At 43.7% G+C, this 26,365-nt stretch overlaps 1 protein-coding gene across 5 annotated transcripts in view; it reads left to right on the top strand.

Annotated features, from left to right (window-relative positions):
• Positions 1-26,365, top strand: part of RAB30 (RAB30, member RAS oncogene family) — a 41,265-nt gene that overhangs the window by 12,936 nt on the left and 1,964 nt on the right. For 4 of the 5 annotated variants that reach the window (XM_027884462.1, XM_027884460.1, XM_027884461.1 and 1 more), the window contains 3 exons: positions 18,839-18,939; positions 20,340-20,423; positions 25,042-25,225. In XM_027884462.1, the coding sequence (XP_027740263.1) occupies positions 18,847-18,939; positions 20,340-20,423; positions 25,042-25,225 (361 nt within the window). In that variant the 5' untranslated portion in view covers positions 18,839-18,846. Of the gene's footprint in view, positions 1-18,592; positions 18,612-18,838; positions 18,940-20,339; positions 20,424-25,041; positions 25,226-26,365 lie in introns of those variants that run through there. The other variant, XM_027884464.1, reaches the window with a different exon arrangement.

Below are 26,365 nucleotides of genomic sequence, written 5' to 3'. Positions count from 1 at the left end.
TCAGTGTGTGATTGAGGTCGTTTGTCCTCTTGCTCATAATGGTTATTTTGGCTGTTCCTGGGAAAGTAAAAAAGACTCCATCACACTTCTGCTTTTGCATGGGAAGGGCTCCCTCTGACTAGTCACAGAAATCCCTGTAAATATTAAAAATACATTCTGTGTCACACTTATAATCCTTCTTCATAATTCCCTTCTCTTCTACTGCTTACAAGAAACCTGAGCTGCATGCTTTCATCTCACCAACAGCTCTCAGTCTGATGGATCCAGAAGGAATTGCCCTTCTCTGTAGATCAGACCTGGAGGAAAATGAGTGGCATGGGCATAACAGCCTAACATTTCCGTTTAGGACAGTTGGATAAGCCTCAGGAGAAGAGACCTATTGCTTTAAATTAAGAGCAGCCATTCAAGCAGGATTCCTTCTGCCTTGTGCCACTGTGTGTTGCTGCAGCATTCCATAGCCCATCCTTGTATCCTGAATAACTGAGCAATGGCAAAACAGTTTCCACCTGGTAGAGCTCAGTGCTTTCTGGTGGGTGACAACAGGTTATGGTCACTAACAGGCAGGGAAATTTTTGAGTGGGCGAAGGCTTAGTGGGTGTTTGTAGGGAGATCTGACCAGGAGTGAGGGAGAGCATGGTTGACAGGGCTGCTTTTGCGTTAAGGACGGTTAGTGGGATGTAGCCTAGTCTGTAAGACGAATGTGAAAGGTAATAACGAGGAGTTTGGAAGACATAGAAAGAGGAAAAGCAGGAAACCTTGAAGATACAAATGAGGAAAATTGGGAGAATTGTGCTTTAACAGTGTTTTTTTGTTGTTGTTGTGTTTTTGTTTGTGTTGTTTGTTTGTTTGTTTTTTGTTTTTGTTTTGGTTTTTCTTTGTTTTGTTGGTTTTCTGTTTGTTTCATTTGGTTTTTTTTAATGTGAATGCCAGTGATCCAAGATCAGGTTTGTTGAGGCTAGAGAGGGACAACTGCAATAACTGAGACATCTGAGAGGATGATGGACTGAATTAATCCTGAAGGGACTTTTTTAGAAAGCTTCACTGCTGTACTTCATCAGGAAATAACTCTCTTGCCAAGTGAAATTAAACCAGTTCTTCGCATGAATGACCTGTGTGAACAGCAAAGGTGTGAGCTGGCCAGGCTTTGGTTGGGAAGGGAAGGGCTGTGCTGTGAGCCAAGGAAGGAGAGGGTTTAAGAGAAAGTGGATGATGTCTGTTTTAAGCTAGAAATCTGAAATCTTCTTAGACAACTATCAGCAACCTTATATCTGCATCGCCCAGTTCAGTTGCTGCATGTTAAATGCAGAATATTAACTTAGAATAGAAAGCATTTCTATCAGAGTCTGGGAGCAGAGCTGGCACTAAGGCATTAATGGATAAGGGAGAATTTGGGCAATTGCAGAGGGGTGGATGTGGTCTGTCTGCAGGGGGAAATGGTTGTGCCATCATGGATGACTTCTCCTCCAGCACCTAGGAGTGAGTGGGAAGAGAAGCTAGAAGAAAGGATTATATTCTGTTTTGGTAGGTCTAGCTTTTATACAAAACTTATTAATTAAAAGGGGAAATTTCCTGAATACAGCCCAAAAATAGTTCCCTGAGAAAAATACCAGCCCTATTACACCTTTGATGTAGTTGAGTCAGAATCACAGAATATTTTGAGTCAGAAGGGACCCGCAGGGATCACTGAGCCCAACTCTTAAGTGAATGGCCCATATGGGGATGAAACCCAAAACCTTGATGTTGTTAGCACCATGTTCTACCAACTGAGGTAATCTCAGCACTTTCTTGTCAGACAAAGACAAAAATGTATATAGTGTGATACCAGAGCAGAGGAAGGAGGATATTGAGACTGCAGAATGACAAGATAATCATCAATAATAGTAAAGAAAAGCGAAGCAGAGCTGGGGGCATCAGTGGGAAAGAGGCTAAAGAGAAATAATCCAACAAAGAGAGTATAAGGCTTAGGTTTGTTTTCCATGGGGCCTGCTCCCAAATGTCTGTCCTTGGACAAGTCACTTATATGTTACTTTTTCCCTGACTTCCTTGTGCGTATAGAGCACTCAGAGATGGACAATAATGCTTAGTAAGTGATTTTTCTATAGCATAGAGTACAGTGTGGCCATGAGCCTGCCTTGAATTTAAGTGTTATCATGAGATAGACTTAAAGTTACTCCTAATAATGAAGAAAGGAGGAAAATGTACATAGTCTTTACGCACAGCTTGCTCTCCTTTTAAAATTTAAAAGATGTACAAGTGGGTATGCATGTGGTGGAAAGTGTTCAATACTTACATGTTGAGTGAAACATTCGAGTTGTAACTCCAACCTTTAAAAAATGCCACAGGCTGCTTTCAGTGTGATAGACCAAAAAAATTGTAATATATTCTCTCAAAGCACAACTCATTTATATTGTTGGAGTCCATACAACCGTCTGTACAACCTGGTATAAAGAAAACTTATATTGTGCACACTGAGGTACCAACAAGTATCAGGTAACAAAAGGGAGAACAGTCTAAGAAGTGTGCAAAGCAGAGGCACCACGCATATGGGATCTGTAACCTCTAGTGCTCTTAAATAACCAGCTGATGTTTGAGTTAGTTTTATGTTTGAAGTGTTGGTTGTTGTAAAGGCATGATGGAGGAATAATTTAACCTCATTTTATATTACATATTTAATCATGGCTTCCTAATCCCTACATGCTTATCACAACCAAGCAATTGCAAGCAAAATGCAAGCGCAGTGCTTTCCATGTGGCCCTCATCTGCAGCTGTTGTACCTGAGAAGTCTTGCTTGGTGCTTGCTCAATCTTGTGGGGGGGGTTGGGGAAGAGAGGTTGTTAGTTGCCAAGAAAAGAAACTCAAATCAATTTAAATGGGCACTTGGAGCTGCCGGTTGTAACCCCGGGCAGTATGTGAGGCTACTGCAGAGCAGCAGCAATAGAGCTGTGAAGGAAAGCATCAGATTAGTGAGCCCACAGTGAAAACTTGTATTTCTCCACTGGAGGTGAAGTTCTTCACTCCAAAGGCTTTTTTTTGGATGTGGAGCACTTTTCTGTGCCACAAGCCAACCTATATTTCTATACCAAAACAATACTTAAAACCTGTCCACTTGAATTGTACCACGAATAGGATACTTGACCTTTAATACCTAATATTTCCCTGATTGTCTTGGGTTGTTTTGTGCTTTTGACAGTGAACCAAAAGTCTATTTGTGACTTACAAATGCATGTTCTGTTACAGATGAATGTGTTAGCTGGGGCTGTAGTGACTGTTGTTCAGGCTGGCACTGAGATTTGCACTGAAATCTGATTTGTGTTCAGGGTTTGAATTCAAATTCCCAGATCCAATGCACAGTCTTGCCAGGATATGCATCCCCTTTGCAAATTTAAAAATGAAGGACTTTCTAACTTTTGGCAGCGGTAACCCCACAGCTTTTGAGTTTATCTCTGTAGGTAGCTGGCAGGTGTCCTTCCAGGTTTAGGATTTTTTTTTTTTTGCCAGTTTGTACTTCCCATCTTCCTCTCTGGGCAGTATTTTTCTGCTCCTCTCCACAGTTTGGCTGGCTGGGTTCATGCCTTGGTGCTCCAGCAGCGTCTGCCCAGGCATCATTATCCCAGATTCATCCCATATCCTTATGTTCTCCCTCTTTTCCCTGCCTTTTCAGTCTATAAATTGTATTTCTTCCTTTTATAATCTTAACCTGAGATTGCCTCACAGTTTCTTTAAATCATCTTTTTTTTTTTTTCTTCCCTTTTACAGCTATTATTTGTTTCCTTTCACCATCCCCTCTAGAAATTCAGAGTACTGCCAGCTGAGCAGATACCCCAGTTGAGATGAAGGCAGTTTTACAAGCCTTGTCACCCTGCCTGGATTCTTTGCCACCACAGAAGCTTCTCTTTTGTCTTTGATCATATGTGTATCCAGTTGTCCAAGTTGTCTCAGTTTAAGTTGTTCTGCATGTGACTGTTGCAGAGACACTGAGGTGCTTATGCTACAAGAGAGCAGCAGTGCACATTAAGAGTGAAGTTTTTCCGCTGGAGAGAAGCTAAACTGGCTGGAGAACAGAGTAGTTTGAAAAGTCAGTTCAAAGCTGAAATTCACATTTTCTTGCTGGAGTTAGCTGACTGCAATAGCATTGTGCAAGTCATTGCAAACCCTTTGTTTTCAGAGAGAAAAACAAATTACTTTTAAAGTTAAGAGTTAAGATAATGCTTCTGTACAAGTTCCTTGCACAGAGCTTTGCAGGATGGGTGGATTTGGGCTTGCAGTGCCACTTCAGGGGGATGCTGATGACTATTAGGTAGGAAAGAACAAAATCTCAAGTGCCATATGGGACCTGTCCTGCAGCAGAGCCAAAAATTTTCTTATGTTCTGACTTCTGGTTTTGGTCTTGACATATTTTCCCTGCTAAGAGGATAAATATGCACATTAAAAAAAATTAAAAAAAAAATTTGTTCTGTTCTCTGATTTGTGATACAGTCTTGGATGTCCAATTTCAAGTCACATGTAGTATAGAAATACATTTAGAAAGGACTGGAAATAAATATATAACTTGTACAGAAGTCTTGTCTTTGCCTTAGACAGGCTCCATTAAACATGAAATCTCTTTATAACTAATGACAATTAGCTGTGCAATTAGAAGCTGTTGTTTGTACGTTGCTTTATGCTTGATGGGAGTGTGCTGTTCTGGGGGGCAGCAAGGCTGAGCTTGCCCATGGTGGGATAAATGGCAAGCTGAAACAGGAAGAGGGAATTCTGTATTTTACTAAAGGAAAATTCTTATGTTGAGTTTTGAATTACAAGTAATGTTTTTGGGTAGACCGCCCTTTTTGTTAAAGCAACACAAAGGTGCTGGTCCAAATAGTTTTTTGCAAAACTGGGAAAATGCAAGGAATGAACAAATGTGAGATGTGCCTTACCCCCATAAGCACAGTCTGTCTGGCTCATACCACCTCTTTTGACAAGCTCTATCCTAAAGAAAAATGTTTAAGTATATATGTATTTAAGAAGCTGGTAATGCAGTCTTTTTTTGTGACTGAAACACTTTCTTCCAGGATTATGTATCAAGGTCTTAAACATGTGAGTGTAGCCAGCTGGCATTAGACTTGAGACTAAGTCTCCTAGTTGGGATGAAAAATATTTGCTCTGTAATATCCCTTCAATTTAAAGCAGTAAAACTGTGTGCTGTCCAACAGTGCCAGCCCACTCCGCTGCAATACTTAAAGATAATTATTCTTGCTTGGTTTTAGTTTTCTATCTGTTTTCCTTCCTCTCTCAGCCTGCCTTTTTATTTGCCTTGTGCCTTTTCCCTTGTCCATCCCTCTCCACATCCACCCACGTGCACAGCAATCCAGAAACTCTAGACTCTAAACCTCTGGAGGACTGAGTTTGCAAACCAGCAACCATTGCAGGGAGGGGATGCTGCAGGACTAGCATGCTGAAGGGGTCCTCTGGCAGGAGACTCCATGGAAAAGTCCTGTTTTCTGCGTAATTGGCTTATTGCCTGGGTGAAAGAGCAGAGTTCCTTTGTCACATGGGTTGTGATTGCATTTCCAGTAACTTCAGCAGCCACAATGTTTCATCTCTGCAGTGTGGGTAAGGGTTAATGTATGAGGCTTGTGATACAATTCACAGTGTTGCAGCTGAAAAGTAATCGTGGAAATCTGTTTTTCTCATACTCCATGCAAAGTGACCTCCTTTTAGTATGTGCAGGCCGTACATGAGAAAGTGGGTGTCTCACCTGCAGTCCTGCAGGCACAACCTGGCCAGGGAGGACGATGATGAATCTCCTTTCTTCCGCCTCATATCCAAAAGATAAAGGATCCAAGCTAGTTATCCATGTGTTATCCCGTTGCCTTTAGTTAATTTGTTTGGGCATCCCTGATTGTGGGTCAGTTTTGTGGGTGAAGTCTGGGGAGGAGCATGGTTCAGTTTGCTGTCACAATGAAGGCTCTGCAGTGCAAATGGACTGAGGCCGGGGACTTTGGCAGGATGTGGCCCTTGGTGTACGTACACAGCCAGTGTTGGAGTGCAGTGGTGCAGTTTGATACCCAGCTGCTCTTTGGGGGAAGCAAGGGAAGGAGCTTGTAGCTTTCATTACAGAAGAGGCTGCTTTCCAGCCAACCACACACGTCTGGGGTTGTGCAACTTGTGGTCCACCCCCCATGCAGTCCTGGTGGATGGGGGTGCCAGAAAAAAGCTTAACCCACAGAGGAGCATCACTTACAACATTGTGCAATAAACATTATTCCATAGGGTCCTGTTGCTCCTTCTAGACAAAAGGTCTGGCATTGAAGCCCAGGAGTGGAGAGAGATTTGCAGGAGGGAAAGGGCTGGAGACAAACCAACAAACTAAGAACTGATGGCGAAATGAGTGATGTAACTCTGCTGTGAACATATCCTCAACTTGCCAGATTTTTAGCATGCATCCGAAACCAAAACCAGCAGTGTGGCTGGAAAGAGCAGGCTCTCTGGGGACCTGCTTTTGAAGTTACAGCCAAATAATCTCCCACTATATTTAGAAAATCTACTGTAACGAATGTGTGATGCTGGTCATGCAGGCAAGGTGCTTTGGATTACCTGGGTTGGAGCAAACACAGTGGTGTCTTTGCTGCTTTTACCTGTCTGGCAGATTAAAACTCACACAAGCCATGGTTTTGGCTTGCTTTGAGAACCCATGAAGAAAAACAGCCATTGCTGGACATGTGGCAAGAAATGTCACAGTGATGCTGAGTGTGGGAGCAGGGGAGGTGGCTCGTGCTGCTGCCAGGTTCTCCTGGCCATGCTGTGCTGGCAGCCTCCCCTGGGAGCTGGCGGCAGAGCTGTCACCGAACTGAGACCCCCCTTGCGGCTAGTTCAGGCTCCCTTTGGCAGGCGAGAAGTCACCACATGTAAGAGCACATGATTCTCATTACCCACGCCTGAACGTCTGCTGGGGCTGAATTGCCTCGATCCCCAAGAATTGCTCAGTAAGGAACAGCAAACATTTTTCCTGGGAAGGAGCAGCTGTTTATATATAGTGTGCAGTGGGTTCATGAGTGATTATTAGGAAAACATTCCTTTCTAGTCATAGAAAGGGCATTTTTGTTGTCTCCTTTCCTCTAAAACACACAAGCTGGAGAGTCAGGGATTTTTCATTTGCCATGACAACCAATGAAACCACCAAGCCATGTGATATCTTTGTCCTTCCTATGACTAAATCTTTTCTTTAATTTTTTTTTATTGCCATGTTGCTGACAGAGTTGGGAAACATCAGGTGTTATTTGCTTTTCTCATGTAGATTAGTCAGGATTTAATTTGCATGTTTACTTGGTAGCTGTAGAGAGCTGGAGGATATTGATAATTCCATGATTTATGGTAAGGACAGTATCTTAGTTCAGAATTGCTGTACTGTACTGATGTCTTCTCCCCCCCTGCCCTCCCTCTTTGAGCCAGTGCTATTGCTGAGAGTTTGTTTCCCCCAGGACAAAAACTATCGTGGGACCCATCAGTGCTGCTGAACAGTGAAGCTCAGAGCCTTGGAGATGTTAGTTTACACATGATACAAATGGCTTAGAGACTTTGAGCCAAGAAATCTTTTCCTGTTCTTATGCTAGGGCAAGGTTTTGCAAAGGCAGAAGGTGTGATGGCTGTGACTCTTGATGCTTGGTCCTTGTGAGAGTTTCCCTTGGTTCCAGGTCCGAGCACTTCACACTAACCAAGAACTGGGGTGTGGTGTTGCTGTCAGCAAAGTTTGAGTGCCAGCATTTATTCTCTTTTAAAAATTGCTATCTTCTGCTCAGGAATTTCCCCAGGGTGCCAAATATAGATTCAACACAAAAAACCCCCCACAAACCCAAACGCAAAGCCCAACATTAAAAGCTGCTCTGTTGCTAAGGAATACAAATAGATGGTCACAAGCACGGTGCTGACATGCCAAGTTGCGCCCCCATGACCCTGCAGCTTTGAGTGTGAAGGTTCCTGTCCCAGTGACAGCACTGCCCAGGCTGCACACGTCATGTTGGCATCAGTGTCTGTGAGGACTGGCTACTGCTTGCTTTACGTAAACAAGAGGAAATAACTTTCTGCTTCCTAATCTTACTCCCCGAGAGGTGAAAACTTCACTAGGCTGCTGCCAGGAGATCAGTAGTAGTAGTACAGGAAAATCTCTGTATCTTTATCTGCTATTATCTATAATGCAGCAGTGTCTATACTGGAAAAGCCCTGAGAAATTGTGTTTGTGATGGGAACATATATTTGAAGCACTATGCTTCAGGAGATCCTGGGCTGTGTCATAGACTTGTTGATCATTGACAACATCAAAAGGGTAAATTTTGGTGCTGCATAAGCTGTGGTTGTGCCTTCACCTTCTCTCCAAATGCAAATCTCTCCCTGCAGAGCTCTGCAATAATTTATTAACCCATGTGGCTGAAGATGGGGAGTAGCTGAGCTGGGAGTGGAGGTGTGCAGAGGTGAAGACATGATTTATCTGTGCTAGAGAGCTGCTGTGACCAATGCCGTCTTGTAATTTGTGTGTGCATGTACATACAATGCTTGGCTTTGTGGGGTTCTTCCTGCTTAGTCCTCAACATACCATTTCCTTCATCAGCTCTAACGAATAAATCTCAAAGATATTTTTGGAACACATTTTTTAAAAATAATTTTTTTGGATTTTGGACTTCTAGGTAAGCTGGCTGAGTAATGTCCCTGCAGTGGTAGGAGACTTAGAGCAGAAAGCTTCCACTAAGTGCTGCTTTTTTGTGTTGCAAGATTTGTTTCAGTGCCAAATTTAACTCGTGCAGTGTCTTGAACTGCAGCTGGCCCAAAGCTGATATGAGGTTTTCTAACAGCAGATAGCTGCCCTAGAACAGTAACTGTACTTTTGCCATGGTTTAGGACAAATAAAAAGTACTGTAAGCACCTGAAACTATAAGGGGAACTGAAAATAGGTTACTCATTAGCATGTGAGCTAAAATTTAACCAGAATTTGAATACTGTTTCTTACTTTCTGAAGAGACCTGTGATATCCTTATAAAAATCTTACTTAGGAGCCACAATATGAAATTACCATTGAAGAGATACTAAAGATAGTAAACATACTTCCGAAAAAAGTTACATTCTGTGACCAGGGCTGTAAAAATCTAATTCTGCTGTCCCACTCTCAAATTTTTTTCCCACCTGGAATGGGTCCCTCCTGCAGCTGGCCAGGTGTAGGCAGGGCTGGGAACCTTCCCACTGGAGGTGGCTTAAACCAGCCCTGAAGCTATGCCCAAGTCTCTATTGTTTCTACTTTCTTCCCTCTCTGAACAATTTGTTTTTTGTGAAACATCTGCTGCTCTGGCAGATACCCACAGTTAAAGCTGTACTGCAGTGTTTCTTTGCAGAAATGCAAAGAATATTTGCTATGAGCTCAGCCACTTGCCAGATGGGATGGTTGATCCCAGCTGAGAGGTTTCTATCAGATGAGGCCATTTTTAGAGGGGAAAGCTTCTTAAAGGGTACAATCACAAGTTCCATTAGGAAGCTGAAGCATATATGCTCAGGTGCATAAGCATGAATGTTACAGGTAAAATGTGCTTCCCATCTGGAAACAGGAGGTGATAAATTGGGGAGCACTGGGGCAATAATCAGCCTAGTAATAGCTTAGAAACCATTAGCCCAGACTTGATTTTAGTGGCAGACAAGGCCCTCTAGTTTGGGATTCCAAGCTCATCTTTGAAGTGAGTGGGGACCTGGGAGATGAGCTTCCCTGAACCTCAAACTGTGGGGTGCCAAGCACAGCCCTGATCTCAGATGCCTGGGAGTGAGGTTAGATTAGGTTTAATTACTTATTACTTCTACTAGATTTGATAGAGAAGTGATGTAAATCCCAGTAAATCACAAGCTTACTTAAGCAGAAATGAAGAGGTGGAAATAATGGCTTATTTCTTTCAATGAAAAAGCATTCTTAGGAAACAAAACTTTATTAGAATTTTTTAAATTTTGTTCACATCCGCAGTCTGACCCAATCAAAACAAACTGGTCAACAGCAGTAAGACATGTCACTATACTTAGAAGTCAAGGAAACCTTCTTGTATGTACTTCTATAACCCAGACTAATGCACATATTCATATTTCACAGTACATTTATGCCTCTTATGTCATTGGTTAATGGCATAGTTACACTTGTGCTGCTTCTGCATTTGCAACCTCATTTGAGTCATGGTATTCTTGTAAATACTTTATTGAAATTCTTTAGTTATGATAGCTTGTCTTGTATATTTTCAAAATGGTGGTGTCAAACTGTCTAGTCTTGCAAGTGTTTTAGCAGAGCCCTATCACCCAGTGTCAAGACTTCTCCATGTATGGCCATGATGCCAGCCCAGCAAACTAATGACATAGGAGACTTCTTTGCTTTTTACTCATTCGACATGCACAAACCTTTCTTCTAGACTGAGGATGAATTGTGTCTCCACCAGCTTTACCTCCTTGCAAGCTGGGCAACCTGCGCTTCACTGCTGGTAGGCACACTGTCCCCACAAACCTTGCTCAGCTTGTGGGAGACACCTGGGGTTCAGCCTGATCCTGCACCTGGTTTCTAAAAGACAGAAATTCTCACCTAAGTTCCTGATGGGCTTAGTGGGTCGGGTCTTGGTGTGGGAGCCTTATTTCCGATTGTAGAGAGCTGGACTTAGGCAGCTCTCCTGGCTTTTCCATACAAGACATGTTTCAATTATCACTTGGCTGTAGTTTAAAAAATAATTTTGTTGGGTTCTTTTTCCCCTTTGGGAAGAGGCTGTTGTTTTTGAGTGGATAAAACAGCATTTTTGCTGGATTTCTGGCAATGCAGTTTTCCACACTTGGAAGTCATCCTGTCTGCTGTGCTGGCTGAGTCTGTAACTGCTTCAACACACAAAAATGTGTTGCTGCAGAGCATAGAGCTTGGTGGTCGCATGATGTGCTAAAACACAGCCAAGACCCACAGAGTGTTGTTTTGAGCGTGCAGTATTGTGTCTCCATCTCCAGGCATGTCTTAAAAGATGTTTATAAAAGCATATTTTAAGGTTGCATGAACTTTTATTGCAGTCAAGGACCCGGATTCTGACAATAAATTGAGTGTGAGGCTGTTCTGATGCTTGGAACTAGTTTTCTGGTGATGGTGTGTACCCTGGGTGTGCTGGTGTGTGGGTTGGTCAGACACTGTTGAGGCATTGTGGCTGTGCATGTCAGCAGGTTTTTTTAATGCTAAAGAAATTTAATTTTCTGTTTGTCATTTTGCGAATACTGTGTCTCATTACTCCTAAGTAACACAGAAATCTGATTAGTTTGTTTATTTATTTGTTCAAGGAGAATCATTGTTGATTAACAGTTGAATCCTCAGATGTATTTGAGGAAATATAACTTGCTGTCTGCATGTGATATTTAGCACTTTCATAGACACTCCCAACACTGAAGTGTGTAAATGTCACTGAGTCTCCTTTTCCCCCACGAGGTAGGAAAGTAAGATAAGGGTGCTGGACCAGGCAAGCTGTGACTTGCCTGGTCTCTCATGAAGAGCCTTTGGTGGCACTGAGATCCTCAAGGATGTGTCCAACCCAAAGACCACCCATCCTTCCACCTTACAACCAAAAACTATTAATGATGTGTATTAATGCTGTTCCTGACTCCAGTTTTAATGTCTCACCAAGCTGAGAGCATGGATCCCTTGTGCTTGTGGTTTTGCCACCAGCAGCACAGAGGCATGAGTGATCCAGGCTTTCTTGGGAATTAAATCTCCTAATTTTTCTAATGTGAATGGAAGTGAAATTAAATGCTGTGGAGATGAGGAGTGAGGAAGGCAGGCAGAGAAGCAGAAGGAAATCCAGGCTGCTTGTTGGTAGAGGGCATGAGCTGGGCTTGGGCTTGCCAAGTGCAGGAGCCTGCTTGGGTTGGCAGGTGCTTTGGAAATGAAAATATTTTATCCTGAGTTATGTAATGCAGCAGCATGTCCAGACCTGAATTCCCTGCAATTTTCTGGCCTGTGAGGAATAATTTTCTGCTTGAAATATTAGCCTTAGCTTTGAATTCTGTGGTTCATATGGCATGAGCAATCAATGTAATATCTGTATACATAACTGCTGCTGTTTGAACTTGATGTTTAGGTAAATTTATTTTAGTTTATAGCTGTTGGATGATGAAGAAGAGAAAATACTTGTTTATTAAGAGCTGTATAAATACATCAAAACCTGCCCTGACCTACTGGTTAGTTTCAGCAGGTGGAAGAGGCTGCAGATCCTTCTCTGTGTCTAATTGAAGTAGTAGGTTTTGAGGGGGATTTGAGTGGAATAAAGCTGAGATGCAAATTATTGGCATTCCTGCCTTGATATATTTTCAGTCTTTATTCCTAAATGTGGAGAAACCTTTGCAGCTGTGGATAGTTTGTTTTTATTTCTGTTTTGTTTATTATCCAGTTCTTCACTGGGGAAAAAAAAAGGTTGGATGCCTGAACCCAGAGAGTCATGGTGAATGAAGTTGCATCCAGCTGGCAGCCAGTCCCAAGTGGTGTTCCTCAGGCTCAGTTTTGGGGCCAATCCTGTTTAATACCTTTGTCAATGATCAAGATAGGGGATCAAGGGCACTGTCAGTCAGTTTGCAGATGACACCAAGCTGGTTGAGTGTTGATCTGCTGGCGGGTAGGAGGGCTCTGCAGAGGGATCTGGATGGACCGGATCAAGAAGTGAGGCCAGTGGTGTGAGATCTAAAAGGGGAAAGTTCTGGGTCCTGCATTTGTGTCACAACAACCCCAGGCAGTGCTACAGGCTGATGAAAGAGTGGCTGGAAAGCTGCCCAGGAAAAAAGACCTGGGGATGCTGTTTGAGGGTGGCTGACCATGATCCAGCAGTGTGTCCAGGTGGCCAAGAAGGCTGGTGGCATCCTGGCCTGTATCAGCAATAGTGTGGCAACAGGACCAAGGCAGTCATCATTCCCCTGTAATTAGCACTGGTGAGGCTGCACCTTGAATCCTGTGTTCAGTTCTGGACCCCTCACTACAAGAGAGACTTTGAGGTGCTGGAGCAAGTCCAGAGAAGGGCAGCAGAGCTGGTGAAGGGTCTGGAGCACAAGTCTGATAGAACCAGCTGAGGGAGCTGGGGGGGTTTAGCCTGGAGAAGGGGAGGCTCAGAAGAGACTCTCATTCTTTACAACTATCAGGAAGGAAGCGGGGGGTCTATCTCTCCTCCCACATAAGAAATGATAAGACAAGTGGAAACATACCCCAGAGCAAGGTTTAGATTGAATATTAGGAGAAAATTCTGCACTACAAGGGTGGTCAAGCACTAGAACAGGCTGCCTGGGAAAGTGATTAAGTCACCATCCCTAGAGGTATTTAAAAGATGTATAGATGTGGTGCTTAGTGACATGGTTTAGTTGTGTAATGCTGGGTTTACAGCTAGACTCAATACTCTGATTTGACCTATTCTGTTTAGGGGACATTGGTCCCCTAACTGTGGCTTGGAATCAGGATTTGCCTACAAAGCCTTCTAATAGTTTTTCAGACTACAGGAAATGAGACTACTGGGGAGAGAGGATGGTGCCATGATATGCAGTGCACTCCCAGTTATAGTTGTCACATGGCTCTGCAGAGATGTGAATGGTTCCTCCTCTAACTCTTGCACATCTAACTCAGGAGTTCTTTCTTCACTCAGAAGAGGACTGAGATACCACAGAGGTTTAAAAGCACCATCTTATTTCTGTTTTGTTTTCCTAAAATGAAGGTGTCAAAACATTCTTGTAGACATTAAAGGTTTTTAACTTCAGATGAAGGCTGTCCACAGTGCTTCCTGAGCACGCATTACCTTGTGATCTTTGGGGAGGTTGAAAGACAAGCAGAGGTTGGCATATCTTGTGGTTGACTGAGAAAGGTTTGTTCCTTTGAAGTATTCCACTCTAGCTCTGGCTCCATAAGCAAAAATAATTGGGGTAAAATCATCATTATAGACCCTGCTCTGATTATGCCTAGAGGTGGAAATCTTCCTTGAGCAAAGGAGTCAAGAAAAAAGTGCCAGAGATTTCTTCATCAGCTGAAAACCTCACTAATACTTGGTGGTTGTTTGTGGAAATACTGGTACTGATGTAAAGCTGATGAGGGACAGGCAGGGTAAAGATTTCATCCACTTGAAGGAGAATTTGATCACTCCAAAGTCATTCATGCCTCCAGGTAGTATTTGAACCTTTGCATTGTGTTTCTGCCATTTACTTGGTAGACAAAGAGGCTGAGCAAGGCATCATCAAAGCAGGTTGGGGGTGAAGAGGGACCCTCTGTGACCATCCAAACTAATAGGTAAAAAAACACTGCAAAAAGAAAATCCTTGGTTCAGATGATACACACTGCCAAGTAAATGGAAGTGGATCAGCAAATGCATAGAGGACATCACATAAGGGAATAAGCTGAGACATACCTGGATATCTCATTCCCTGAAGCATATGTTTGCTGTGGATAAACTCCTTGCACTGCAGGTGTATGATGAACATAAAAAGCAGGAGGGAGTGTGTCTTTCTTCTCCCCCAAACGTACTGCTGTCCCACATTTACAGACAGTGAAAAGGCTACAGCAGGGTGAAACAGGACTAAGTTCTGCTAACCAGGCTATGGGAGAGTTTCTAGCAAGAAACACTGGAAAAAGTGGGAGGGACTGGTGCCTGGGGAAAGCAGCCCATGACTTCTGTATTCCTTTCTCAGGTGTCTCCATGGGAGCTGGGGCTTGCTTGGTTGAGGAGGAGGAGAGGTGAAAGCTGCCATCCTCTGTGCTTTTGATTTGGGTGGATCTCACCCGTCTTTTTGTTGAATTGAAATTAATAATTGAAAAATACCAAGAGCATTTATTGCACTGTCTTGCTCAAATGAAGAAACATTGAGATGCTGGAGCATGTCCTGAGAAGGGCAGTGGAGCTGGTGAAGGGTCTAGAGCACAAGTCCTATGAGGAGCGGCTGAGGGAGCTCAGGGTGTTTAGCCTGGAGAAAAGGAAGCTCAGGGGGACCTTCCTCCTCTTCACAACTATCTGAAAGGAGGTAGTAGCAAAGTGGAGGTCCATCTCTTTTCCCAAATAATTAACAATAGGATGAGAGGAAGCATCCTTAAATTGTGTCAGGGGAGATTTAGATTGGACATCAGTAAAAATTTCTTCACTAAAAGGGTGATCAAGCACTGGAACAGGCTGCTCAGGGAAGTGGTAAAGTCACCATCCCCTGGAAGTGTTAAGAACATGTCACTTAGGGAAATGGTTTGGTGATGGACTCGACAGTGCTGGACTGTATCTTAGAGGTCTTGTCCAACCTTAAGGATTCTCTGAAAACCAGCTAAGTCTGAAACATGTCCTGCTGTCCTTCAGCTGCATTCCCAGTGGTGGACCACTTTTCCAGGTGGTCTTCCTGCCTCAATTTACCCTTCCTGGCCTCTTGTGCTCAGTGACCTTGTGTGGGGTCATGTGATGAAGTGGAGCAGAGCAACAATACAAATAAAATAAAACCCTGCAAAAACTGATTCCCCAGGAGTTGGTTGGGAACAGCCCATTGAGGTGGTTGGGTTGTGAGCTGCATAAACTGCCTCTGGGAAAAACAGCTATGAAACCAAATTTTCTGCCCTGCTGCCAGCCTCAGGCTCTACTCCTGCTTCATTTCATGATATGGCATGTCTCTGTGCTGTAGCCAGCCCTGTTTATGATTTAAATTAATGTGGTGAGGGGTGGCTGAGGCATGGACTGGCATCCTATCCCCTGCCCTCGCTACAGGGTCTTGTCTCTGCCAGAGGATGGGAAAGGCAGCTGCATCCTGAACACTTTGCCTCACATCCCTGTGGTGGTTTAGAGTGCTGTGCCTGTGAACACAAGAAGAGAGAAGATGGGGGGAGGGAAAAACCCACACCAAAAAAAAACCAAGTAAGAAACTCTAAAACCCAAATAGCAAAGTTGTGCAAGTTGTGCTCCACATATTATTTTTTTTAAGCATATAATTCAAAGTATGCTGTATTGCTGAGATGCACATTCCCGAGCGGGGCAGAGGTTGAGACACATCTTCTCTGGGGACAGGGAGGATAGCATGAGCAGAGTCAGCAGCAAAGGTCACTTGGCTGAGAGGCTTGAGTGCAGGAGGAGAGGATTGCATAATGTAACTGATGCAATGTTTGTGTCCAGCACTGACAGCGTGCTGGGGTAGCATGTGTGCACTTGGAGGGAGAAACACCGATTTGAGTGGTGGGGCAGTGGTGGTCAACTTCACCTGCCCAAATCACTTCTCACTCTTCCTTGCTGCTTGCTTTGCTTTCTCCCTTCCCATGGCCCCATTTCTTGTATCTCTTCAGTTCTGACATTTAATCTCATCGTTATGTGGTTTGCTTTATGGTCTTGGCTCATTTTTCAGTTCCCGTTTGGGGTCATTATCACATATGATTAGTCCTAGAGCCTAATGAAGGGGATTGGACATAACTCTAGGGTATTTTTGAGCCATTTAGCATTTCTGAGCTCAAAGATCTGCAGAGGAAGTTTATTTTTAAACTTCCTAAGAAGATAAATTTTAATTTTGGATTGTTTAGGGTACAAGTAGTCGAAGTGAAATCTTTCTGCAGGGAACGTACCCTCTGGGGTATTAAGAATCCCAGGAATAATTATGCAGTGCTGAGTGAGTATCGTTAGTCTTGAAATAGCTTTTAGTGAATGATCACATTTTTTTTCGTGTCTGCTAGTGTGAAAGCTTGAAACCTTATATTAACATTTTAACCTTCATTGTAAGAGCACCGTCAACATGTTTTTAATACTGCTGTTTTTATCCAGTCCCACTCTGAGAAAGCCAGTCATGGAGATATGAAGCAATTGCACAAAACAAGAGCCCCAGAAAATAAAAAAAGGTTCTTTTGAGGTTGTTATTTAAGGTCCCATTCTTTCACTGTACTAAGAGATATGAAGGAGCTGTGAGGTCTTGCACGTTAGAGCATCCTCAGGACACCTCCAGTAGCTGCTGTTTGGTGGCACTTTGCTGGCCCAAGCGAAGTGACACGTCTGTGTAGTGACTCAGTGTGTTCCTGCTAACCATCTGCTGATGTGATGTAGCTCATTAGTCACTAATTGGTGTGGTTACCCTTTTTTTAGGCTGTTGGAATGGTCAAGGGCCACATAAATGTGAAGCAGCTGAGTCAGTCTTCCACCTCTTTTGCCCTCAGGTCCGTTGTCTGTCAGACTCTTGCTGGTGCTTGGAGAGCTGTTGCCATGCACCCTGCCATGCAGATCCAGACTGGTTCAGTTCTATCTTGTATTCTCTGGCTGTTTGACTATAAGCCTATCACGACTATTTGGTGGGACCAGGATATGTAGCTGGAGCCTTCCACTGTGTGCAATGAACCCTCCACAGGAAGGACCTTTGGAGGCAGTGGGAGAGGGTACTCTGACTTTGGGCTGAGCATGAGAAGCTGGCTTATCTCAGGCTGCATTTGTTCCCTTTGTCAGCTCTGTAAAGATCATCTAAGCAATCTGGGGCTTTTCTGAGGATAGCACTTCCATAATACTTTTTGGGTTTTTTTCCCCATTCACCACCCACCTACCCCATTTTTCTCTTGAACTTACCATCTGTGGCTCTATCTCCTCATTCATTACCTAATCTATAGGTACTGGTGTGTTAGATACTGATGCTTAAGTTTTGCCCTATCTGGTATCTGAACTGATGGTTTGTAAATCTGTCTCTTCACTCAAGTCTTTTATGCCATTAACTCAGACCAGTCTTTAGGACAGGTCTTTGATGGCACATATAGTACCTGGATCCTCCTGAACATAATTGAGTTTGGACACTGCCCTTCTGCTCCCTTGTCTCTGGGTTTTTCTGTCTGCCTAAAATCTCCCAATTGAATCTCTTCTGGCTGTTGTTGCTTTTCTTGAAAATTACAGACCCCTTCTGTGGTCACAGTGTTGGCAGCATCCTCCAGTGCACTGTAGATGGAGGTGAGGATGCTCATTGCTCATGACTTGCTCAGTTGCAGCAAATTCTACATTTGTCTGTTTGGTCCTCTCCACACTCTGAGTGGCCTAAGGAAGCCCTGTATAGAGGTCTTCCATGTAGGCAACCCTGCCCGTCTCCAGGGATGTTGCTAAGGAGATTTGACTCGTAGGGGCTGGAGGTGTGCTGGATATGCCCCAAGCTCCTCTCTGTTTGATTCCCATTTGAGCAATCTATCCTCACAAAACTAAAGAAAGTTATCATACTAGTAATATTCCTATTAGCATCTATTAGTTCTTTTTAAAAAATGTTTTTTAATGTTTTCAGCTAAACTGTTACCCCACTCCCCACTACAGTTTTAGCATATGAGCTCTTTCTGTCTTTAAGGCAAACACTGCTGCATTTGTTTTAAAATTAATTTAAGTTCCTCATCTATTCTGCCCTTCCGTGTGCTCCAGCCCTATTCTGTGTGTAGCCAGTGCCCTCTCGTAGGAGCTCATGTGAGGTTTTTGGGTATTGCCCTCGCAGAAATAAATTACACAATCCCCTTGGACAATGTGACAAAGCCCACTCTGTCCTTTGGAGCTGATGTAGTTAAAATCAAAACAAACCTTTGGGGATATCTGGGAATCAGTGTCTCAGGTTTGTGGAGCACTGCTTGGAATGCTGAAAACCAGCATCTCTAATTTGTAGGCAGCCAGGTGAGAGCACATGAGAACTGAAACATGACCAAAGTTTCATAGCAACTGATTTTTGACTACGTGGATGCCCCGGCTCAGAGTGGGAAGTGTTCTCCCTTATCTCAGGAGCCACGTGTGTGCCAGGAGACCTTTGTTCTGAATGTTTGGAGTAATAAAGTTCAGTGGGAATAAAAGGTCAGTCCCCTCTGACTTGGTTCACATAGTATTGTGCTTTCTCTGTTTTGCAGCTGCGTAAATGAGTATGGAAGATTATGATTTCCTCTTCAAAATTGTTTTAATCGGCAACGCCGGTGTGGGGAAGACCTGCCTAGTCCGTCGCTTCACTCAGGTAAAGCTGGCTACCTCTTGGATGTGAGACTTTGGGATGGGGGCAGCACTGGGATGGAGCATGGAGCCTGTGGCTGTGCACTGAGGGCTCTGCCAGCATCACAGCTCCAAAAAATTTTGGTTTTCACACTCTTGGTGCATGTATCACCTGTAGTGACACACTGGCACAAGCAGCACATCTTTAGCACTTGGCCCTGTTCTGGATTTTGCGTTGGAGAAAGCTCATTCCTGTGTGAAGGTGGAAATTCCCTTCTGAAAGCTGCTGGGATCACTCCTGTTTTGGTGGTGGTCTGGGCTGGTTATAAGGACCAGCAGATCTCCTGGTCTCTTTCCCATCTTTTGCTTTGCCCACAAAGCTCTCCCTGTTGTTTGTCATTAGTAGATAAATAATCTGGGTCCTGAGCTGTCAGTCCATTGTCTTCTGGACCTTTTCTTGTGGCAGAATAACAGGGAAAGGACCATGCTTGTGTGATCTGGGCCAAGAGAAGGCTTTGCATGATGCACTCTAAAGCACAAATTGGGGGGTTTTGGTTGCACTCTCGACTAGATATTGTCAGCAGTTTTCTCTTTCACTGTTAATTTCAGTTTTAAAGCTGTGGTGATGTTAGAAAGTCTCCAAAAACATATGACAGCCAGTGGTAATAAAGCTAGTCAACCCCAAAAGGTTAACAGCAAAAATGTCTGGCCACTTATGCTGCAGCTGCTGTAGGGAATGGATGTGCCACAAAATCAACATGACTTGGTAGACCAGAAATCAAGAAACTATTGTTTTATTTTTGTTTGTTGTTGCTCCTTTCTGACTGTGCTGCAGTCAAATACCACGAGCATCACACCGTCCCTTGCTATTGTTGTGGCACCAGTGATGGCTGGCTCTGTGCTTAGCTCCTGAAGTGCTGTGCAGAGATGTGACCCTGTTGCTGAGAGCTGCCAGAAATGCCTATCCTTGTCATGGGGTGTGGTGGAGGGAAAAGGGAAGGCACAAGGTTTCAGAAGCAAAAGGCATTTCATCCCACGCAGATGCTCACACCTCTTGCAGTGCATTGGGAAGTACGATGGAAGGTCCTCACCCTTCCCCTGCCTCTTCCAACTGCTCAGAAGTAGAAGGGCTTTCCCTCTCTCTTTTTTCCCTGTATGTATCCTCCTTTTATTTTCCTGTTTTCCCACCTCTGAACTCAATGACTTGCTGCACAACTAGGGATGTATAGACAGGGAAAACACAGTAGGGTTGAATTGTGGTAACCTTCATGCTAGGGAAATGTCACACTCTAAATGTGACAGAAATAAGTGGCCAGGGAAGGGGACAAGGGATGAATAGTTTTGAAGATGAAACAGGATTGGTACCCAGTGAGAGTTTTGTCTTGCTACAGATATATGCTTAATCAAATTCTTGTTTTCTTCTAGGGGCTTTTCCCACCAGGGCAAGGAGCCACGATTGGGGTTGACTTTATGATTAAAACTGTGGAGATAAACGGTGAAAAAGTAAAGGTAGGAGCCCTGATGATTTTAAGTGTAAATTCATGTTTCAGTACCACAGTTGAGGTTTCTTGCTGTAGCCCTCCCACTGCTGGGAAGCACTTAAGGAAATGCGGGGCTGTCTGTCATCGCTTGGGCAATGCAGGGTCTAACAATCTGTATGCAGCTCTCCACAATTACCATCAGGATTGCAACAGACTCCCCTACTGCAAGGGGGGAAATGGAACAGGGAGATCTTGCAAAACTCTATTCTGGCTTAGGAGATGGTAAGATTTTGCCTGGCTGGAGTTGAGGAAGCACAAAAAAGTGGTTCAGTGCAGCCTCTGCTCACGGCAGTTCTGGTAAGCAGAAATCTATTGTACTCCCTGGGATGTGCTTGATGACAGTCTTCTCCTATGAGCTCCCAAGACAGTCATTGGATAGAGCAGGCTTCTGGATTTATTGGGTTCTGCACAACAAAGGCTCATCTTCCACTTCTGCCAAGTTAGAGTTTTGGGAGAAGCAGAGATGACCACAGTACTAGTGCTTGAGCCAACAGGTTTAACTGCAAAGGGCACAGGTCTCCATATTATTAAATCTTTCACCCTCTAAAATAGAGTGGTTGCAACCAAACCGCTGCTGGGAAACTGTCCCTGTCCTATGGTAACTCCCAAACTGAGCCTGAGCATCACTTGGCAAAGAGCTACTCTGCCTGGGCCAAGGCAGACTGGGGATTAATCTCATACTTTAATGGGATCCATGGTTGGGTTCCAGAGCCCAGGGGTGTTGGCTGGCACTACTTTGTTCATTAGTAGAGGTTTCATTAGAGATATTCTCATGTCTAAGAAATGAAAGAAGAGTATGGTTATCTGAGCCTCTAATGTCAAGATGTCCAGCGTCCCCGAGCTGCTCCTGGATTTACTCTGCCAGCATGAAATTCAGGGGTGCATGAAATTCCAGAGGTGGGAGGGAAACAGTGGATTTAGGCAGATTTTCAGCCCTGGGCTTTTTTTAACCAGTGTTTCACCACAGAGGGTTTTTAAGAGGAACACTGTGTGGTATGTTCCTAAGTTCAGGCCAGATTTTAAAAGCTGTGATCATGTCAGCAGGCAGCAGCATGAAGAGCTGTGTAAACCAATGGCAAGTGATGGTGCTTGACCAGGAGACCTTCGTGCTTCAGCAGGTGAAGGACAAGAGGTATAAATACCTTCACCTGCTAAGTTAATATTCAGCCCATGACTGTGCAAGTGGGACAGAGAAGCGGGCAGGGAGGCAGAGAGGATTACGTGTTAGTGCTCAGCCCAGTGGTTTCAATGCTCATTAGCATGCAGTAGCAATGTTGGCCAGGACATGGATGCTGTTTGTCCAGGCTCCTCAGACAGCAGAGATGCTTCTTTCAGCCAAAATCAGCTCCAGTGAAGCAGCTCAGAGGATCTGAGCTGGTAAATGGCTTAATCACTGCACTGGAGGTGGAATTCATTGTTCCCATTGTATATCTGGCTTACGCCAGAAGTCTCAAGATTGTCCTGGTCACTGGAGGGAGAAGAGCAATCCTGGGGAAGATGAATCCCATCCGCCTCAGACACCTCTCCTTTTCAAGCATCTTGTTGTCTGTCAAGTACTGATGGAGCCTTAAGAACATCACTTATATCTGATGTCTGGCTTTTGTACATATGAACTCACCCTAAGGATTTATCTATTTGACTTGGTGCTCCCGTGATACAATCCTGTTTTAAGACTAACTTGGGCTGACAGTGCAAACTCCTTAAGTGAATGTTGAGAGCAGTCATGCCAACATGGGCTATCTCAGGGCAAGGATGGTTATGGGGTGCTCTATAAGCTAAATGAGAAGTCCCTCCTGCTCTGCAAATGTGTGATGAATGCACAAGTGTCCCTCCAAGCAACTCCCTGAATCACCCTGGGGCAGGGTTGTGTGTCACAGAGCCTTAGTAAGCGGTAACTGACATACCAGCTGTATTTCAGGCAAAGGAGTTTTTAAAGTCCCTCTTCTGACACCACCAATGCAGTAGATTGGAGTTGCTGGAGCTCAGTTCCAGTGACTAAGCTTTGGAGGGAGCTTCGCACAATACATTTGGGTATTTGAATAAGCCTTCTGGAGTCTGGAAGGCAAACAGGTTTCTTTCAGGGAGTGATATTGTAGCTGAAACTTTTTGAGTAAGCAGTGCTTGTGAGAATAAACATTTAATGAGCAGGAAAAGTGGTAATGAGTCAGAGCAAAGAGCAATAAAAATGACATCTTGGTCAAACAAGGCGCTGCTCTGACTGTCAGCTCATTTAGCAGTGCCTGAGCCATGACTCTGCCTCTGTACTGGGCAGCCTCTCCTGCTGCTGGCATCCAGAGCTGTTTACCAAAAAAGTTTTTAGTCTTGAAAATAGAACAGAGATTTCTGGGGAAAAATGCTTTTCAGCTTTAAAAATTGTCATTAGAAAGTCAGTGAAGAGGGACTTGCTGGTATGAAAGCTGTGTGCAAGCTCTTTCATATATGAGCAGCTACTAAAGCTCACCGCCCAATAAGATGAGAGAGCACTGTGCAGTTGAGGGGGATTTTTATCTGGCTTTTTTCTAATAAACTCCAAAAATATGTGCAACACTGGTACCAAGAGGGTCCACAAATTTGAACCAGCAACTACCGTGCTGGTCAAAGCTAAGAATCATTAGCACTACATGGACCTGTGATCTCATTATACACATTAAGTGTGTGTGCAAACATTGGGAGAGCAGGAAGCTCCAAGAAAATAAACATCTAGATTTTCTGCAGGCTGAATCAGACACTGTCCTTTGGTTACTTTGGAAAAAAAAATTATACAAGTAAAATGTTTGCTATGAAATACGAATATTTTATTTGGCAGAAATAACCAATGAGGGGAAGTGTGAGATGTGCATATTGTGTGCAGAAAGAGTTTTATCAGTGGCTGTAAGATCAGGGGCACCCAGCTCAGAGAGAGACTCATAACTGTTACCAGAGAGAAACCCTCTCCCCAGCACAGTCCCCTTCTGCTTTCAGTGTCTGTTAGATTAAAGCAATGGAAGGATATATTCAAGTTTTTATCTTCTCAATAAATGCAGAACATGTATAAGCTGGAGTTAACCAGTAGACAGTCAGTAAATGTTTTTCCTGGGTAACAGCTGAGGAATAACAGAATTGTCTGTATCTTTCCATCTGCCAGAGTTTGGAGGCTGGTTTGTTTTAACAAGGACTCATTCATTATCTGATTTTCATGTTCAAGTAATTTCACTTATGGTTTTGTGTGTCACTTTACAGGTGCCAGGTTCAACCATTTAAATATGACTGTGCCAAGAGATTAAAACCCAGCGGCTGTGAGCCAGCCACAAACTCCTTTCTCTGCAAAAAAAAATGTGTTTTTTTCAAAATCATACGCTATGCCTGAAAGCTGCTACTGGGAGCTCTCATTTCAAACTAACATATTTACAGTGAGTGGCTGACATAGCTTGACTTTGGAACAGGGCAAGAATAAGGTTTTCCCTGTTACAGGCTGCTGAATATATGGAAAAAATCTGAAACACTTTACCTTTTTCTTCCCAAAGTACACAGGATTCTGGCTGGAAATCCTCCTTTCACATATTTGCTTTCAGCAAGAGGTGCTTTAAAAAAATAAAAGCTGCAGAGAAATACTCTTTTATTTTGAAATGTGTTAAGTTTGGGTGTTTGTTCTTAGACTTCCTTTTTGAAGGACTGAGGTTTTGATGGCCCACCAAAAACTATCTGATGGTCAAAATATAAAACCAATATAAGTTTAGTTTATATGGGGAAATGTGTGTTGTCTTCCTGGATCCAGAGGGTTTGGCAAACACTCAAGACTTCTTTGATGGTGGTGAGACATGGGAACAGGCTGTCCAGAGAAGTTGTGGATGCCTGACCCCTGGAAGTGTTCAAACCTAGGTTGGATGGGGCTTTGAGCAACCTGGTCTAGTGGAAGGTGTCCCTACCCATGGCAGGGGAGTTGGAACAAGTCTGTAAGGTCCTTTCCAACCCAAACTATTTTGTGATTCTATGGTATAGTTAAGGACATGTCAACCAACTCTACATGTTAGGAAGGCAATCAGTGAGATGACTGAAGTTGTAAAGAGGAAGAGTGTTAGAATCCCTATATCAGCCTTCAGAGCCTTTAGCTGAGCTCCTTGTTCGTTCCTTTGCATTCTACTCATCAGTGCATCATCTCAAAGTAGCTATAACCAGCTTCGGGAGCTAGAGGAGAGGCATTCTTCCAGCACTTGCATTGTAACTCCAGGCCAGCAGCTCTTACCACAGTAGAGGGAGATGCTGGAAGTCGTATGAAAGCGCAGAGACCTGCAGCTTCTAGGGGCTGTTGGCCGCAGTGCCAGCTGACTTTGTGCCTTGCATTTCAATCCACAAGTGCAAGAATGGAAACAAATAGTGCTGGGGGAAGGGAAGCCAAAGGGAGAAGAGCTAAGTGCTTTCCTAGCATTGGTTTTACCCTGGAGGGTGGTGTGTTTTTTTGTTTTGTTTTTGTGGGGTTTTGGGGTTTTTTTGGGGTTTTTTTTTGTTTGTTTGAGGTTTTTTAGGTCAAAACAGTGCTGCTATCAAATAAAGTAAAATATCTTTTTTTTTTTTTTTCCTTTCACCACCCTTCCTTTTTATGTAAAAAGCTGCAGATCTGGGACACAGCAGGACAAGAACGATTCCGATCCATCACGCAGAGTTACTATCGCAGTGCTAACGCGTTGATCTTGACCTACGACATCACCTGTGAGGAATCCTTCCGGTGCCTCCCCGAGTGGCTGCGGGAAATTGAGCAGTATGCCAGCAATAAGGTCATAACTGTGCTAGTGGGTAAGTGACAGTCGTCCCTTGCAGGGTGCTGTGAGCAGGGGGTGAGCTGTGCATATCGAGGGGCAGGTGGAGGTGTTAGCAGGAGGAAAATATGACATCGGTGTGAACTGGTGGTGCAGGATGCTTGAACTGGTGCAGTGGATCTTGCTGCCAAACAGTTGTAACTGTAGGAGGGCACAGGGTACAGCTGGTGCCTTAAACCCAGTGCTTGGACCATTCCTTCTGCAAATAACCCCAAGACAATGATAGTGGTGTTCAAAATGCTATGGCCACCTCTGAGGTGTGGTCCTGTTTCAGGTCTAAGGCTATTGCATGCAGAGGGGGAATGCTTCCCACCAGGTAGTCCCATAAGGGACTAAAGTGTGGATGGGGCAATTACCAACCGAGCTAAGAATAGGGGAGTTCTCCTTTTGACTCCAGGCTCAAATCTCTACAAATATGTGAGGATCTGCTCAAGCTGGTGACGACTGCAGATTGCTGTACCCCATAGGAGTGGGACAACCAGTCTTGTCTTAAATGGTTGGGATCTGGGAACCATATCAGGAGGGGATGGTTGCGTGGGCCATAGCATTCATAGGTGGAGCAGAGCTGGAAAACTGGTTAATTTTGCATGGATTTTAGGGAACCTAAAAATAAATAACTGAATGTTATATTAATCTGTAGAGCTTCAACTCAAGACAAAACAGACCTCAGGCCATCTGTCTGCTATAAGCAAGGGGAAGGTTATTTTGCCTACTTGTGCTTTTCCATACTCTGTTTTCAGTGTTTGATAGTCAGGATTTGGCTTTTAAAGGTCCAAGAATATATAAAGAACGATGGAAAAAATATCTTGGGGAAAGCCAAAAAGTTTCATGCTATAGTGTTGATACCACCTTTAATAGCTTGCTGTTTAAATGAAAATGTTTAGGTAATTGTAAAGACTGTTTTAGAGTGTTACTTGAAAAAAAAAAATTCTTTTGAGTTTTATATGCCCCAGTGGTATTTCAAGTGAGCTGTGGGGTTCGTAGGGCTTCCATACAAGAAACTCCTACTTCTTGAGTATGGCCTGGGTACAAATGGGCAGAAATAATTATTACATGACTAACAAACCTACACATTAATTTTTTAGTTAACATTAATTGCCAGCATCTACAGTGCAAC

Source organism: Empidonax traillii, unplaced genomic scaffold (assembly GCF_003031625.1).
Source record: "Empidonax traillii isolate 1590-97213 ecotype Southwest subspecies unplaced genomic scaffold, ASM303162v1 scaffold146:size911690, whole genome shotgun sequence".
NCBI lineage: Eukaryota > Metazoa > Chordata > Aves > Passeriformes > Tyrannidae > Empidonax > Empidonax traillii.
The sequence above is the reverse complement of the archived record's forward strand: the minus strand, read 5'-3'. Positions and strand labels throughout refer to the sequence as shown.